Raw genomic sequence first — 17,505 nt, forward strand, 5'->3', positions numbered from 1 at the left:
ACCTGGGGGGTTCAGATGGAGAAGAGAAGGCTCAGGGGGACCTGATGGCTCCCTACAAGTGCCTGAGAGGAGGATGGAGCCAGGAGGGGCTGGGCTCTGCTCCCAAGGACCAAGGGATGGGACAAGAGGAACCGGCCTCCAGCTGCACCAGGGCAGGTTTAGATGGAGCTGAGGAACAATTCCTGCCCCAGAGGGTGCTCAGGCATTGGAACAGGCTGCCCAGGGCAGGGCTGCAGGCACCGGCCCTGCAAGTGCTCACACCCCGTGGAGACAAGGCCTCAGCGCCATGGGGCAGTGGTGGCCTCGGCAGTGCTGGGGTAAGGGTTGGACTGGATGAGTTTAAAGGGCTTTTCCAACCTGGTTGATTCTAAAGGGACAAGGAGGTGGGATGGACCCCTCAACAGTGCCCTGCTCTCCAGCATACATGGATGCTGTTCCTGACAGCTACATTATAAGATGCTCACCTAGGAAAAGCTGCCCGAGCAACCACTACATTCAGAGTCTGAAACTGGGGATCTCCACAAAAGCATTCCTCATGTCCATTGAGGACCATCTCCACGCTGCCTCCGAGTCTGCGGGCATGCGACCTCACAGAGAAAAGCCCTTCCTGAAGTGGGGAGACAGCCTATAGTCCTTAATGCAACACACTGACCACAGCAACCAAGCCTACTCCGTGCTCCAGCATCCTCCCTCCTCAGCAGCACTGCACATAGAATGAGGTGGCACAAGAGGGAACTCCAGAAGTGTCCAGACCAGAGCTGTGCCTTCAGAACCGAGGCTGCTTTCCTCATTTGTGAGCCTGTGTCAAGCAGAACAATTCAAAGCAGATGTTTCAAAAGAAGAAAGACAATGGAAATATCAGCACTTGAAGAAAAATACTGCTCCTCCTGTGGGGATCTGTCCCGCTCCGCTGCCCCCTCTCCTCCGAAGCCATCGGGCAGATCCTTCACCTAAATAAAGACATTGCTCTATCATTCTGCCTTCAGCTTCCCAAAGCTGTCCCAATGGCTTGGACTTGACGCTGGGAGATGAAAGCGGAGCTGCTGCCCAGCTCCCTGCACCCATGTCAGCATTCCCAGCACTAACAGCACTGGAGCGAGCCACGCTGCTGTGAGGAACCAGGCACACAGGTGGGCGCAGCTTTTCAAACACATTTCCCCTCTGTGCAAGATGGAAGCTCCCAGGAAGCACAAGAGCACAGCCGAGGAGGACAAAGCTTTCAACACTAACAAGAGAAGGAGACACCCAGGAACTCCTGGCTCTGCTGTGGGGGCTCCTGCTGCAGCTTCAGGATGTTAACAGAAGAGCTCCTGTATCTCAACAAACAGCCTTTGCATTCCTCATACTGCTCCAGAGGCATCACACAGAGAATGAGCTCCATTCACAGAGCAGACCCTGCCTCTGCTCCAAAACGCCCTTTCGATCGCTCCTCCAAATAAAAGAGAGACAAGGGTAAAATCAATGCGCTGCTCACTTGGTTGGAGTCACAGAGCTACTGACCTGAAACGTGCCATGCCCCCGAGCAGAGCAGGAGCCCTCCCCGGCCTCATCCTGCTGATCCCGACACATCCCACCATCCGCAGGTAACCCAGGGAAGCGCCGCAAGTGCTTCAGGCTACAGCTTCATCTGCATTAGCAAATATGCAACAGTTTTGCCTCAGTCCATTCAACAACTCCCATCCAAAAATACTTGGCAAGGAAGGAAGACAAACAAGGAAAGAAAGAGCAAAGCAGTGGGGATTTTTCTCTTCTTCCCCCTGGAGATGTTTTATCTCCATGAATCAAAGAAGCTGCAATGGATCTAGTGACTGTGGTGTGAAACTGAAGCAAACAAACTCCATCCCTTCCTCTGAACCAAAGGGAGGACACTGGAATCCCACTCTCTCTCTGTCTGCATTTCAAAGAAACCACTAGAACTGCCCCAGAAACTCTGGCATCAATTTTGTCACAATATCCTTTAGCACAACGCGTGCCAGGAGGTGCAGACACAACCTAGATAAGCTCAAGAGACCTAAAGCATGGGGCTGAGCCTTATTTCCAGGCTTCCCAATGGGAAGAGAGAAGCTTACTGCTCCTCACTGGCTCTGCCATGAATATTGCTCCCAGTAAATCCCAGTAAAGCAGCACAAGCTGCATCCCACCGTGCTTCAGAACATGTTAGAGCTTCTCAATCAAACCCTTTCAGTTCGATGTGCCTTGGCCAGATGAAACCGAACAAAAACCACCCCAAATCCTGAAATCCTTCAGAGCTCCAATGTTTAGCAGCCAAACCTGAAAACCCAGAGAGCAGCCATGGGGCCAACTTCCATCCAACAACTTCTAATCAATGTCATTCCTCATTATCCCATGACAAGTGATGGTTCTGAGCTTCCAGAGCAGTGCAATGTGTCACAGGCACAAATCAGAACCACCAAGACCTGAAGTTAAAGGAACTACGGAGTTCAGAGAGATGATTTGTCTGACAGCACTAACACAGCGATGCCTAAGAACTCCTCACCCTCCTTCCCGACAGCTCTCATGGGAGTAGCAGCTCACACGGAGCTTCAAGAAGCAAGATCTTCAAGCTGGGGATGTATTTGATAGTTGAGCATCCCAGGAATCAGGAGACAAGAGATGGGCACAAGCAACTCTTGTGGAAAACAAACCCAGTATATCACACGCAGGCTTCATTTCTGGTTATCAGCCAGCCCTGAACTGCTTTTGATCAAGGCACAGTTAATGCAGGTTCCATAGTTCCCGTGCTGATGTCCTGCTCTTGGCAAACAGAGAAACACAAGGAAAACTGCAAGATGCTCAACTGCTTAAACCCCAGTTGGCTCTACAGGACACGTTCACTCCAGGATTGCTATCGAGGCAAAGCAAGAACTGGGAATAACAGATAGAAGCCAGTTCTTGTATCTGTGTTTTATGAACAGCATCACCCTCGCTGCTGCCACCCTGCCTGTGTGCTGTGGCAACACCACGGCCTCACTCCCTCCTTGCACACTGAGAAGCCTCCTTGTTTAGGATCCTGAAGAGAAACACATGTTGAGGTTATCTATTCAGGGAGTTACTGTAATTCCGAGGAGTTAAGATAGCACAGCACAACAACCAAGCACAACACAGCTGCTCACAGGGTCAAGCAGTAGCCTTGCCTGGAAACACCCCACACCTCTATGAGCAAAGTTTTCCTGCAGTTGGGATAACAGTGCACTGCTCCTGAGGGATCCCAGTGCTCCAGAAGAGAGCATAATTTGTCCTTACAGACCTGTCTGAGCACAGCACTCCCATCCAGAGCCAGTTACACAGCCGTGTCAGGAAGGATTGCTCCTGGTCCCTGCCAAACCTCACTGAGTACACCAGGAATCCTGAGCTGAACTACTACAGTGTATGCAATGTGTTCACACTGGCTGGGTTAGGAAATAGTACTAGGAAAAAAGCCTTAGAAAAGGGTCAGGATCCATCCTAGAGGTGAAGGGAGCTGTGCCTGGGGTACAGGAATGCAGTGAGGTGCAGCAGGCACCACGATCCAGGAATGGCTGCAGGAGGAAGCCCCTCAGTGGGAAGCAATGGATGCTCAAATGTGGTGGGAAACTCACGTAACAAGGGAAGGAAAGAACAGAGATGAAGAAGAGAGGACAGAGAAAGCAGAGCTCGAAAGCACGAGAAGACATCAGGATTGGACCGGGTCTGACAAATGCTCTTTCCCTCCAGCACCCACGCTGCCTTAAATCAGAGTATTCCCAAGCAAAGGCATTTCCATGGCACTGCTTCCCCACCCCACTGCAAACCAGACATGTCCTTCCCCCCATTCCATCTCTGCAGTAGGTCCAGGATAATTACACCCCAGTGGAGCAAGCTCCCATCCCAGTGCTGCACAATGCCAGGCAGAGGAGCAAGGGTTTGGTTTGGCCTTGTGTGACCTCTCATCAAAGCCTTCTACCACTACAGACTTCCTTCTGTTTCTTCTGGCATCAGAGAACGTGCTCAAACCAGACCCTGGTTTTAAATTTAACTTTTAAGGTTTAGAAAAAGAAAGAAGAAAATAAAATTAAAAGAAATGTGTTTTGAAGTTTCAGGCAGATATTGCCAGAGTATCAAAATATTTCAGGATGCAAATCCATTCAGTTGGCTTTACGTCAGCCAACTGCGATTGCTGCTGGCCCCCTTTTCCAAGGAAAATATTGTGTTTTCGGTTCTAGAAGCATTTAGGAAGTTTAAAAGTCAAACACATCACTAAGCAGGAGTCCTACCCAAGACCTTAGTAGCACTTTGGTCCTTTTAAGCAACAGCTCTTTGCTCATCAGCTCAGAAAATCAGCTTGGCTGCTTTAAAGAGCCAAGTGCTTGTGAGGCTGTGAGCCACATTCCTCTGCAGATCAAAGGTCTGGAAAGGTAAGCCCCACAAAACAACCAAAAATTCCTGATGAAATGAAGATCCCCCTTCCCTACGAGCACCAACTGCACATATGCAGGAGCACAGCCTCGGCTGGAGACAAGCTTCCTCTGTATCACAGCATCTCCAGGCTCACATCACACTCGCTTGGAGGCATTTGCATCCCAAGGCTGGTCAGCTGCTCAGAGCCACACATGGACCAAGGGCCCTGCCACGATGCAGGAGCAGAGCTCCAGAGCCTGGGAAGCTGCTGCCTGGAGCTTGCAGAATCACTCGGGCTCACTTCTGTCACTGGAGATGACTCAGGGTTTAATTCCTCTCTATTAAGGATTTTATAGAGACAGGCCTTACGAAAGGAGCTCCAGCTTACAAACAGCACCCAAAGCTTCTCCTTGTGAAATTCCTAATTGTATTTATCACCATTCACATCAGTGGGCTTTGGATCAGACTGCAAGTGGAGTTTTTGTCTGGGGAAGCCTTTTCCATCTCCTCGCTGAAACTGAATACAACACTATCCTGTTACCTGAAACAGGAACACTGCACGGGGAGAGGATGCTCTCCCATCTCATGGAAACAGGAGTTACTGTTCCAGCCACTCTCTGGGAAGCTGGAAGGATGCAGCCCCTTGCTCATCATCACCCTGCTTCCACGTCTTGCAAGACACCAAGAGAGGAGAAACACTGGCACCCATTTCAAAGATAGGCTCAATTCACAGAGAGCACAGGCATGCGGGGGCAAGTACTGCAACCAAAGGGGGAGAATACCTCGTTCTAATGTATTCAGCTTTTGGTATGAGCAATCTTTTTAGATATTCTTCACCAAACCAGCCTGCATACCTGGGTTCATTCAGAGGTGGTGATGTGCCAAGAGACACCTTCAGAGAGTCCCTCCCAGGCAGCACAATACAACTGCTTGCCATGGAATCACCCATTACCCCAATAACTGTGTCTGTGCAAGACACAAGCTCCTCCTAAACAGCAAATTGAGCAACGCGTGGGATTGTACCTTTGGCAGAAGGTTGAGGGACCTAAACCCTCAAGCCCTCCCCTTCCCTCGATTGCACTGATGGAAGAGGGCTTGTCTTACAGGTCCTGAAGCAGCGAGCAGCCTCTTGCAAAGGATCTCTTAGAAAAGCATCACAAGTTTGGGAAGTTCCCAGACAAAACGCCATTAAACATCAAAGATGCCCATTTTCTTCACAGCACCCATAAGCACCCTCCTCCCAGTAATTCCTGTGATAAGGATCTGGTGTTTGCAACTCCTCTCCAACCCGCCCTGCTCTAACACCCAATATCCCAGCCAACAGGGGTCTCTGAGAGCAGAGGCAGATCTCAGCTCTTAGGAATCCCCACTCCAGCAGCAGAACCAGGAATAAACGAGGCTTTGAGAGTTCCTGCTCCATGTGTTGGATCTTACTGCACCAGAAAGACAAAAGCAAGCCCTCAAAGGGCTCACAACAGGGCCACAGACTTCCTCATGGAGTTTTTTTATGCTGGTACAGCCAGGTTCTGAGTTAGAAATATGGGAGAAGATCGGGAATCAGGCTTTAAAGCGATGCCGTAAATCTGTGTCAGAACCACCCAGTTCACACGTGTCTCTCATACACAGGGATTAGGAACTTTGAATTGGTGCTTTCAGATGGAAAAATGCAGCCATCTTAAGGAGGCTGGCCTTTCAAAGGAGAACTTGTCCTACAGAGGATTGCTGCAGTCAGGTGCAGGCTTTTCAGAACACTTCTAGTGTCAAAATCCACAACTTCCTTCAAAAAGATGCTCAGATGCATCCCAACATCCTGCTCCGTCAGGAAGAGTCGAGTTGCAATTACAACTCCTCTGTTTAGACAATTACAATCTATTACTTTCCCTTTATCAGAGCTCAGTTCAAAACATCCAAACAACCCTTGCTCACAGAAATCTCAATCAGTAGCTCAAAGCACACACTCTCAGTAACGTGTATGGTTTTCTATTCAAGACTGTGTTTCTTTACTCAGCTGCTCATCACAGCTGTCAAAGCCTGGGGAGGAGAAACCACTGAGGAAGCTCCAGCAGTAGCTGTTGGATCTCATGTGAAGAGCCAGAGCTGCAACACACGCATGGAACTGGAATCCTTTCCACCTTTAGGATGCAAAGAACTTCCCCTCTGTGCCAGCTGAGCACGTTTCACTGTGCTGGTATCCCCCATGTTACAGTGTGACTGCAGCACGGAGGCTGGAACTCACCTTTTTGAGGTACTCATGTCCACAGGCTCATCTCCCGTCTGCACCTCCACTTTAATGGTTGCTTTCACCTCCCCACCTTTTAATAACCCTTGCACTTTGCCAGCTCCAGGATCTGCTTTGATTTTCATGTCGCCTTCAGCACTGATCTCTGTCCCCAATAGTCCTTTGTCCATTTTCAGTTTCTTGCTGTCCACATCGTTGTGCGGTACCTCACGTTCTAGTGCTCGTTTCTGGCTTCGTGTCCTGCATGCTTCCTCTGTCATTGTGAGGCTCTGGGGAGAGAGCAGACACAAACCAGCTCAACACACTGGGGTAGAGAATGAAGTTGGACAAAACACCTCCATTTCAAACCAGGGCAAAGGACAGTGGTTACTGCAAAAGAAGCTCAGAAAGAGCAATGAAGGTGTTGCTGGTGCGGTCACGTAGCCTATCTCCAGCATCCATCTCAGGCTGAAGCTAGTAAGCACTCAGCATCACTGCACTTACACTTCTCATGTTAAGCAAAAACAAACAAAAGCCAAACAAGAACACACACAAGAACCTCACTGAGCATCAACCACAATCACCCACAGCCTGCATCGGAGCACAGGAGAACAGACAAACCCCCACACGAGAAGTCTGGCTCCTCACCAAAGGCAGGAGGACTGTATGTATTTGCCTCCCATGCAAATCAAGGCAATTACAGAATGCCAGATTAGGATCAGCCGGGACTGCTGCCATGCCTTTCTGAGGACCTCAGCCTGGCTCCCAGTTTCAGGAATCACACACTACGGGGTGAAGGACCACCACACCCTGCGCGAGGAGACGCTTCCATCCTGCTTGAGAGCCTGCTGCCAGCACTAAGGCACTGCCATTGTGAGACTCAAGTTGAGACTTTCTCCCCTCCTGGGGAAGGAGCCAGGCTTTTCCAGGCGGAAGCACCGGGCTCAGGGGAACCAGGATTAACTCCTCGCCTGCCGGAGGGATGGGAAGTTCTGCTCCTGGTGAGCTCTGCCAGCCCGCGCTCCGGTACCTGCGGCCACCATCCATCCATCCATCCACCCATCCATCCCCAATGCACCCATCCATCCCAGCGGGCGCAGAGCTGAGTCAGGCTTTGATCCCATGACATCACTGGGCTCCACATGACCCTTCCCAGGATGCAGCCTGCGAGACAAAGCACTTTCCAGAAACCAGTCTGAGCCGGCGGCAGGCGACCTGCAGCGGGATCACCCCGGCCGGGCACCGCATCCCTCCTCCTCCTCCTGCTCCTCCTCCTCCTCACCCCGCTGGCTGCCTGGGGACACGGGGGGGGGCACCCCAGGGGTGACCTGGGGTGGGATGGGGGGAGAGGGACAGGAACCCCCCCCCTTTAATTAATTAATTAATTAATTAAACTGTTCCTCCCATCTCCGGTTTCTTTCTCCTCCTTTAAAAAGGGCTCCAGGGCTGAGGCCGCCACTCGCCAGTGGAACAAAGTGTTTGCAGTGGGTTTTAGCAGTGACAGATTAACATAATTACACAACATAATTAACCTCTGCTCACCCTTCACCCCCCCCCCCCCGCAATTCAACAGCGTCACATCAGCGCTGTGACATTGTCATTCCACAGCAGCAGCCCCATGCCACTGAGCACAAGTTTCTCTGCATGGTTTTGGATGAAATAAGGGGTATTTTTTTAGGGGGGGGTCGATACAATAACAGCCATAAAGAGTGTTTCACAGCAAGGGTAAATTCGTGTTGGTATTCACGGGGGTGAGCAAACAGCACCCAGCCCAGGCAGGCAGCAGCACGGCGCAGCTCAGGGTACCCCAGCAACAGCCCTCGGGGAGCAGCTTTTAACCACAGCAGCACCTCGGGTTGAGCATCTCTGCTGACGGCCCCCCGAGCCTGGCCAGGATCTTCCTGCTGCTCAGCACCCGACTGCACGGCTGGCACAAAGCAGGGCGCAGCCCTCGCTGCCTTCCACACCCCCATCACAGGCAGGGGGAGACCCCCTTCCACCCTGCTCTGGGTTTATCTGCGGGAGCTTCCTCTTCTCCAGCCTCGGAGGGATGCGAAGCAGCAACTCCAGCAGCAGGGGCTGATCCGAGCGCTGCAGCGAGCAGCCCAGAGGCACTCGGGCTCCAAACTGCACCAACATGGACACGATGCTGTATTTGTGCCCCTCTGGTTCTCCTGCTTTGGAGCAGGACAGGGAAAGGCGCTCTCTGGAAGTGTACCGGGGTACTTCACACATCGCACACAGCTGCCAGGCAGAACTCTGCGCACTCAGGGCTGAATCTCGCTTACCTGAGCTCAATCCCAAGCAGTGGAAAAGAGCTAAATCTACTGGCACTAAGGTTTAAAACACAATCAATGCAGTTCAAACCCTAATGTGAAATCCGGTCATACACAGCAAGTGCTTCACGAGGTACCTGCTTTCGAGCTAAGCAAGCAGCTCACATCGGAGTGATGGAGAGAGGCAGGCACAGAGCACCCCACTTGGAGCGTTTCCAGGGGCAAACCCTTCGTACACAAACTCCTTACAAAGGTCAGGCTGAACGGATTAACCACCTCGATGAAAACACAGCATGAACCTTCCCACAAAGCCCTCTCCTAGGGCAAACCCTCAAGGACATCACACCACGCACCCTGTGATTCCCTTCTGAACAGCCACTTCTAACGCCACCAGCGCCTCCGCATCAGCCACCCACAACAAACCCCGGTCCCCTTGGCTCCCGTTGCCACAACTTCGCTGCAAACCCAAATCCAGCCCAAGTTTTGTGTTCAGAATTCACAGCATCTTGTCCCGAGGATGCAGCAGCTGGGGCCTGTGAGTGCTGCAGAGGAGAGGGGTTTTATCTGTAACCCAGCTGAAGCTGTTGGGAACATCCACGTTACCGGGGAGACTGCCCCGAGATCTCTGCAGCTCAGTCTGAAGACTGCAAGTGCAGGCTCAAGGTTTATTTATAAAGCCACTGAGAGATCTGGTTGCACAGCTCCCCAACCACAGGAGCCATTAAACTGTGTTTAGTGTGGATGAGCCCTAAACCCAAGGTCCCCTAGTTTAACCCTTTCAAGAAATGGGCCCAGGAAACAATCTGCTAACATGGACACAGATGCTGAGAGACCTAAAGGAAAATCCCTGTAGCGCTGAGGGAACGGGAGGACTAAGAAAAAGGATAAAATAATGAGAAGGATTTCTTCAAGGACACTGTTCTGCCTCTTTTCAGGAGAAAAGAACTGGTCATGTCAGACTTTGATGGGAACCGCCTGCGTTGATGGGCCCCATCTCCTGCAAGTCTGAGGGCACTGGAAGCAGGATCTATGTCCCACAGCAGGCTGCAAACCCTGGGTGCCCTGGAGGAGGAGGAGGAGGAGTACCCCCAGAGAGCCTTGCACCAGCAAGGACAGTGTCCACCTATGGAGGGGACATGAGCAGCTCCCTGCAGGGCAGAGGAACCCAAACCCACCCGGAACAACACTCTCTGGATGGGAAACTGGCAAATGGCTGAATCCCCATCACCCAAGGAGGGCACCCCAGACACCTCACCACCACCAGGAAACAGCTCCTTGCCCATACACACTGTGAGCAGCCCTCGAGCCTGCTGGACTCCTGGAGATCACATCTGCACCCCCTGGGTCCATTCGATAAGCACAGAGTGAGCTGCATGGGCCCGAAGATCCGGGCTGTTCCCAGGATAACACAACACCCCCAAACCCTCACTTCTGCTTCTCCACCGTTCAGAGCAACAGGAACCCATCGCCACCAGTAGCTTCAGCTCAGCTCCACTACACTCGTGTCTGAAAGCAGGAAGAGAAAGCAAGCATTACACAGGGAATATAAAGTTTTATGGAAGCTTTTTATGCCAAGGAATGGCACAGCTCAGGGCAGAGCACCCGGGATCTAAGCAGCAGACACTGAGCTCTAACAGATTAACTACCACCATCCATTCAAGAGGCAGTTTAGGATTCCATACAAACTCCTCAGACTCAGGCCATGGCATTGGGCACCCTGCAGCCCTGGCAAAAGTTCCTCTCCATGCAGCCCCACTGCCCTCTGAGCACTGACAATGGGAAAAACCCCAAACTTGAGCTCACAACCAATTCATGGTCGCCTGGTAAACACTGTGTGTGCTTGTGATGCCACCTGTGTGCTTTCCATGGGGAAAAGGGTCAGAAGAGCCCTCCTGGCATCCTCCAAGCCCTTCTGCCCTCCACAGACCAAGAGAACAAACCTGGTTTGGCTCAGGCAGTGTCTGCGGCAGCAGGGAGGTGCAGGACACCCTCACAAAGGGGATGCTGTAGCATCCACTGGGAGGAAAACCCTCACGTTCCAGTTTAAGGCTTGGGAAGTGAATTACTTTGTGCTCCTGTTTACTGCAGAAGTAACATGAAGACAAACCCATATGTAAAAGCAGCAGCAACACCCTTTCCTTGCTGTTTGTGATGTTTGCTTCCACCCTTCCCTACTTCACACCAAGTTACCCATATCGCCCCCTCTCCCCTTCAGCACTGATCACTTCCTCATACAAGCTCCAAGCTAATCCTTCACAGAAGTGTTTCTGCCTTTCCCACTGGTTTGCACAACTCGGTAGTTTGAAGTTAAATGGGATGAAGTCAAAATTACATCCTGATGCTGTGCTGGAGCCATCAGCAGTGCTGGGCAGCAGATACGAGTCCAGCACAGACCATCTGCAGCGGGCTCAGAGCCCACTGCAGCCACACGATCCTCACTCCTTTTGGTAGCCAAAAGCAGAGCTCAACAGCCCTGGTCCCCAGCATCATCTGGAACCTCTTACAGCAAAAGAGTGGGGAAAGGAAAGTGGGGAATGAAAAAGCCAAGGTTCCAGAGGCAGAAACAGGGAGGTTCAGACACATCCAGTGCCCCTCAGTGAGTGCTTCCTGAAGGGAGCTGATCACAGGCTTGGTGACAGACCCCAGGGGCACAGCAGAGTGCAGGCAGGCAGGCACCTCAGATCACACCCATGCCCCCTCATAGCAGGATGTAAGCAGTTTCAATGAGAACTCACTGCTTCACCTGAGCTTCTTTTCCTGCTACAGAATCATTAGGGTGGAAAGGACCTGAAGATCATCCATGCCATAACTGCTCCTGCCCCATATACTCATTAGTCACCAAGCCAGCCCTGGAAAGTCACTAACCTGTTACATACCCATGTGTGTGTGTCTGCACTGCAGTGGGTATGTGTACTCACATGTGTACTCACTCACATGGGCACATGCATAAATGTGCACGCACAGAGAACTTCACAACCTCATCACACAGATGTTTAACAAAATAAACCTGTAGAAAGCCAAAGAACCACATTTCATGTTTTTAAGGACTAAACTAAAACACCACCATAAGAACAGAGGTTATTTTGCAGGCTGGGGGTTGGTGGGGAAAATCATTGCTCAACACCTGGATTCAACCAGAACTCCATCCTGCCCCTGTGGAAGGCAGGGAGCAGCTGGAGGCAGGTGATGGAGCTGCTCTCCCCCTGGCACCAGGCTTGATGCAGCAGCACCAGCCATGGGGCCACTGGGGGTACCTGCAGCACTATGGCCATTGGGGGTACCTGCTGCACTGTGACCACTGGGGGTACCTGCTGCACTGTGGCCATTGGGGGTACCTGCTGCACTGCGGCCATTGGGGGGTACCTGCTGCACTGTGGTCACTGGGGTACCTGCTGCACTGTGATCATTGGGGTACCTGCTGCACTGTGGCCATTGGGGGTACCTGCTGCACTGCGGCCATTGGGGGTACCTGCTGCACTGCGGCCATTGGGGGTACCTGCTGCACTGTGGTCATTGGGGGTACCTGCTGCACTGTGGTCATTGGGGGTACCTGCTGCACTGTGGTCACTGGGAGGTACCTGCTGCACTGCGGCCATTGGGGGGTACCTGCTGCACTGTGGTCATCGGGGTACCTGCTGCACTGCGGCCATTGGGGGTACCTGCTGCACTGCGGCCATTGGGGGTACCTGCTGCACTGCAGCCATTGGGGGGTACCTGCTGCACTGCAGCCATTGGGGGGTACCTGCTGCACTGCGGCCACTGGGGGTACCTGCTGCACTGTGGCCATGGGGGCACCTGCCGCACTGCGGCCATTGGGGTACCTGCTGCACTGCGGCCACTGGGGGTACCTGCTGCACTGCGGCCATTGGGGGTACCTGCTGCACTGTGGCCATGGGGGTACCTGCTGCACTGTGGCCATGGGGGTACCTGCTGCACTGGGCCATGGGGGTACCTGCTGCACTGTGGCCATGGGGGTACCTGCTGCACTGTGGCCATGGGGGTACCTACTGCACCAAGGCCATTGGGGTACCTGCTGCACTGTGGCCATGGGGGTACCTGCTGCACTGTGGCCATGGGGGTACCTGCTGCACTGTGGCCATTGGGGTACCTGCTGCACTGCGGCCATTGGGGTACCTGCTGCACTGTTGTCATTGAGGGTACCTGCTGCACTGTGGTCATTGGGGGGTACCTGCTGCACTGTGGCCATTGGGGGTACCTGCTGCACTGTGGCCATTGGGGGTACCTGCTGCACTGTGGTCATTGGGGGGTACCTGCTGCACTGTGGTCATCGGGGTACCTGCTGCACTGTGGTCATCGGGGTACCTGCTGCACTGTGGTCATTGGGGTACCTGCTGCACTGTGGTCATTGAGGGTACCTGCTGCACTGTGGTCATTGAGGGTACCTGCTGCACTGTGGCCATTGGGGGGTACCTGCTGCACTGTGGTCATTGGGGTACCTGCTGCACTGTGGCTCATCAAGGGTTAACTCCTGCCATTTTGGTGCCATTCACGACATGTCCATTAAGGGTGTTACATAACAAAATGGCAGCTTTAACCCTTCCCTCCCCGGGCTCCCGCTGCTCTGTCCCTGTCCCAAGGGTGCTGGGGGGCCCTGCACTGCCCAGCACCCACTGCTCTGTGCAGAAGGAGCCCACAGAAGCTTCCTGGGGGAAGCGGCCCAGCAGAGCAGAGCATCGGTCCAGGGATGCCAGCCCAGGAAACAGGGTGCAGGGCACACGTGGGGTACCTGGATCTGAGCCCTGACATCCCCACGGCTGCTCCTTCCGCACCCCCAGCCTGGCAGAACCCGCTCCTGTTTCCATGCGGGTGTCCAGGCTCACACTGTGCCCTTCCAGCCAGGAGGAACCGATCCAGCCTGGAGGGAGGCTGACCCGCAGGGATCAATGCTGGCAGGAAGGCACTGACGTGGAGCCCCGGAGCTCTGTGTTTAACCAGGACCCGGCAGCTGAGGTCCTGCTGAGCGCTGTTTGTGTCAACTCACCTTAAAACCACCATCGCTATTAGAGCCAAGCCTGGCTCCATGAACGAGCCCGAGCCTGAGCCGAGCCCTATCTGAGGGCTCTGTGTAACAAAGACAGAAGCATTCACAATCCGCGACCAAAAGCTGAATGAGCCCCACAGATGAGATTAAACACGGAGCTGTGTGCATGGAAAAGAGCCGTTGTCCCTGAAGAGCAGCCCAGTACTTGCTCCATTCTCATCACAGCTCCACAAGCGTTCAACACAAGAAGAAACCATCACAAAGCAACCAGAAACCAGCAGCCAAAGACGGCTTTTTCTCTCCTCCGTACCTGTTAGCAGTGTTTTACTGGGGTATCCAGCCTGAAGCCAAGCCCTGGCTCCTCAGCCCTGCCACAGGAACACCGATTCCTGATGCTGCTCCCAGCTTTCCGCATGCTCTGGGATCGTGATTCACCGCTGTAGCTCTCAGGAGTGAGCTGCCTGCTTCAGGATGCACTTGGGTCACTGTCACCAGTGCCTGGGGGGGGTTCAACCACCCTCATGTGAGGCAGCCAAAGGATGCAGTCAAAGGCTTTTGGTTAAAAGCCACCTGCTATGACCAGAAACTTCACCGTGCTGAGAAAGACCCCACTTTCCTTGCAGGTATGGATTCTCCAGGCACACTGACCCTCCCAGTCCCAAACCACTCACCCAGTGTCCAGTTTGACTCCAAAACCTCCCACTTCAAGGCCTACAACTTGATTTCAGCTTCTATTGGATGGGAAGAGATTTCAATATTCAGGGACGTAAACTGCAATCAGATCCTCAGCCCTTCTCCCACCTCCTCCCTGTTTAATGCATGCTTCTTATTAGAGGAGGGATCTAGGTTGGTTCATTGATTTTAATGCAACAGCAGCAAAATTAGCATCTTTAACTACTCAGTCACAACAACAATCAGCTTTCCCAGCACCACATGCTGGGCATCCTCTGATCCAGGCAATTCCTTGGGGTTTCTGCATTCGGGACACTTAAGGGAGGCTTCTCCGGGCACCAAGTGCTGCACGATGGATTCCCACCTTCGAGCCAACATAAATCATGTAACAGCCACAGAGAGGGAACTGGTGTAAGTGGATCCGAAGGACAAGGCACCAAAAGAAAGCTCTGAACAACTCAGGACTTGTCTCACTTCCCAAAGCCAGATCCTAAGTCTCCTAAAGAGAACTCGGAGATGATGGGAACTCCGAGCTCCACTGCTTCCAGCCACTGCAGGAGGGATCTGTTCAACCCGAGTTCTCCCTCAAGTCTTATGGATCTATTTTTGTCCAGAAACTCCTGGGCAGGAAGTCTGGTGATGACTGTGTCTGGGCTCTGCATTACCCCAAAGCAGGGAGATTCCTCAGTGCCGGAGCCCGTAAATACCAGGTGTGATTTGGGTACAAAACGCAGTATTTGGATACCAAGTTGAACTGGCAGAACAGGATCCTCTGTCACGTGGTTTATGGTGATAACGCACTGAACAAGAGAAACTGCCATCACCATGGTCAAGACATGTACATGTGATGCACCCTGCTGCCCTCAGTTACTCCTAATGGCAGTAGGAAAGGTGTTTTCCTGGTTTCATGTGGCTTTTTGGGCTCACAAACATGGTCCTGCTTTACAAGGGTTGGGCACATCTGCCCTAAGGAGCCAAACCCCATCAGTGGTGCTCTGGACCTGCCCCGTGTGACAGCAGAGCAGCAGCACACACAGGACAGCGGCTGAGCAGAGCCCTCCTTGAGCTCCAGGCTCTGCAGAACTGCCATTGCCATGGCCAGGTTCTTCCCTGGGGGTTGCACAAAACACAGAGAGAGCCTCAAGGGAGGGCTTTCTGTGCGCTTGCTTTTGCTTCTCCTGTTCAAGGCCAAGGCTGCAGCTGCTCTGACTGCCCAAAGAGCCCAAACCTACTCTGGAGCGTGCATTAAGCACTAGGGAAAGGCCTTTTGGTGCAGGCACAGGAGCCAAATCCTGACCCCAGCCGAACCTGGACAAAGCAGGAGCTGAGGGTGCAAAAGAGCAGGAGGTGGTTCCACCCTCCCAGCCCACCTCCCTGTGTGTGCAATACCAAACACTTGGCCCCACTGTATCCCCAGCTCCTACCTGTCAATGAAGTTCATGGGTTCCAGGTGGGATCCTGACCGCGCCGCTTGGGAAGTGTCTGGAGCGAGGATCCTGCGGGAGAGAAGAGGGGTCAGTGCAGGCAGGACAAGCACCACCATCACCCAGAACAGGGTCACCCTTCAGCACTGGGACCTGTGTGGAATATCGCATCCTAGGGTTTGAAGGAAAGGAACTGCATTGTGTGCGGGTACTTTTGGGTTAAAACCAAAAAGCACACCCAAGAGTAAAGTTATTGCTTCTCTTACTCGCTTTAGTGCTTGCTTCTTGTGTTAACACCCCAAGAGGAAACCAACTACTTCTCGCTATCTCATGGTTGTCCCAAACATCTGCTGGAACCAGCATTCCCATTTCCCACCAGCAGTTTCCCCTCGAGAAAGAAGAGACCTACAAGACCCTTTCCTTATCCCATATCCCTATTCCCTGCACAGGCTTCCACGGGCAGAGAAAGGGGGAAGTTTTACTCTTGCAGGACAACACAGAAAACTACAGGGACGTGCTCAGGCGTCACCTGCTTCTTGCGTCACAGAAGGTTCTGCTGGTCAATACTCGCTTATGCTTTACACAACTCCCTTTATGAGCAGCAGGGGCCATCCCAACCTTCCTTCTCCCTATGAAGCACTGAGGGAGGATGCCCTTTGCCGCACCAGCAGCCTGGCTGCAGCTGGGACACGGTGCGCACCCATGGGTGCTGCGGCGCAGGGGCAGCGAGGGCTGGAGGTGGAGCGCAGGGGTTGATGCTCGCTGCTGCCAAGAGGCCTCCCTGGAACCCAGGCTCTTGTTTCTGCTGAGCCACCACCAACTGAGTCATTTCCCTCCTCCGAACTGTTTGCTCCTGCCCACAGGGCAGGACCAGGACGGGAGCTCCGCAGGCTCTCGGCCTCCTCTCTGCATGGGGGAGAAGGGCTGTGAAGGGTCCCCCCTCCCCTGACACCCACCCTAGGACCAAACTCCAGCGTCCAGCTCATCCCAAAGGATTGGGCCAGGTTTTCCCTGTTTGATTTTAAGCACCCCAAAAGGTTCCAACAGGTTAAATACTACCAAACTTAATGGATCTACAACTGTATTCTAGTCCCTGCTTAGCTATCTAGAGGGTAGGTCTTGCTAATTATAGCTCATCCTATTAGTCCAATGCTTTTCTAATTAGAAGCCCATTGAAAACCATTGCAAGAGCTACACCAGGGCCTTCAGCAGCGCTATGAAACCTGACAGATAGGGCAGTATTTCCATGCTCCTCCTCGAGCATCTGGCCTGGACACGAACAAACACTTCTTCATGGCTAAAGATGAGGAAAAGCAAGAGAGAGAGGCCAGGCCGGGTACCGGGTCGTGACAACCCCGAGAGCACAGGCACGGGGCCGGGGAGAGGAAGCAATAAAGGGAATCATTCTGCCTGGGGGATCCTTGCTGATGGGCCTGGTGAAGGTCACAGAGGGAGAGGAGGGTCCCCTGCTCTGCCAGGGAGATGGAAGGGGACAGAGGGAGCCTCTCCCTGATGGAACGCGGTCATGGACTGAGCCCAGCAGCTCAGTGCTCCCAT

At 53.0% G+C, this 17,505-nt stretch overlaps 1 protein-coding gene across 6 annotated transcripts in view; it reads right to left on the reverse strand.

Moving 5' to 3' along the window:
• The window catches only part of GATAD2A (GATA zinc finger domain containing 2A), a 52,155-nt gene that overhangs the window by 12,903 nt on the left and 21,747 nt on the right, over positions 1-17,505 (reverse strand). For all 6 annotated transcript variants that reach the window (XM_061346136.1, XM_061346051.1, XM_061345759.1 and 3 more), the window contains exons 2-3: positions 15,949-16,020; positions 6,593-6,864 (exon numbers count right to left, since the gene is read on the reverse strand). In XM_061346136.1, the coding sequence (XP_061202120.1) occupies positions 6,593-6,855 (263 nt within the window). In that variant the 5' untranslated portion in view covers positions 6,856-6,864; positions 15,949-16,020. The remainder of the gene's footprint in view (positions 1-6,592; positions 6,865-15,948; positions 16,021-17,505) is intronic.

The sequence above is a fragment of the Neopsephotus bourkii genome, unplaced genomic scaffold, assembly GCF_033783945.1.
Source record: "Neopsephotus bourkii isolate Nb327-2 ecotype Australia unplaced genomic scaffold, CSIRO-AGI_Nbou_v1 NB_2, whole genome shotgun sequence".
NCBI classification, from domain to species: domain Eukaryota; kingdom Metazoa; phylum Chordata; class Aves; order Psittaciformes; family Psittacidae; genus Neopsephotus; species Neopsephotus bourkii.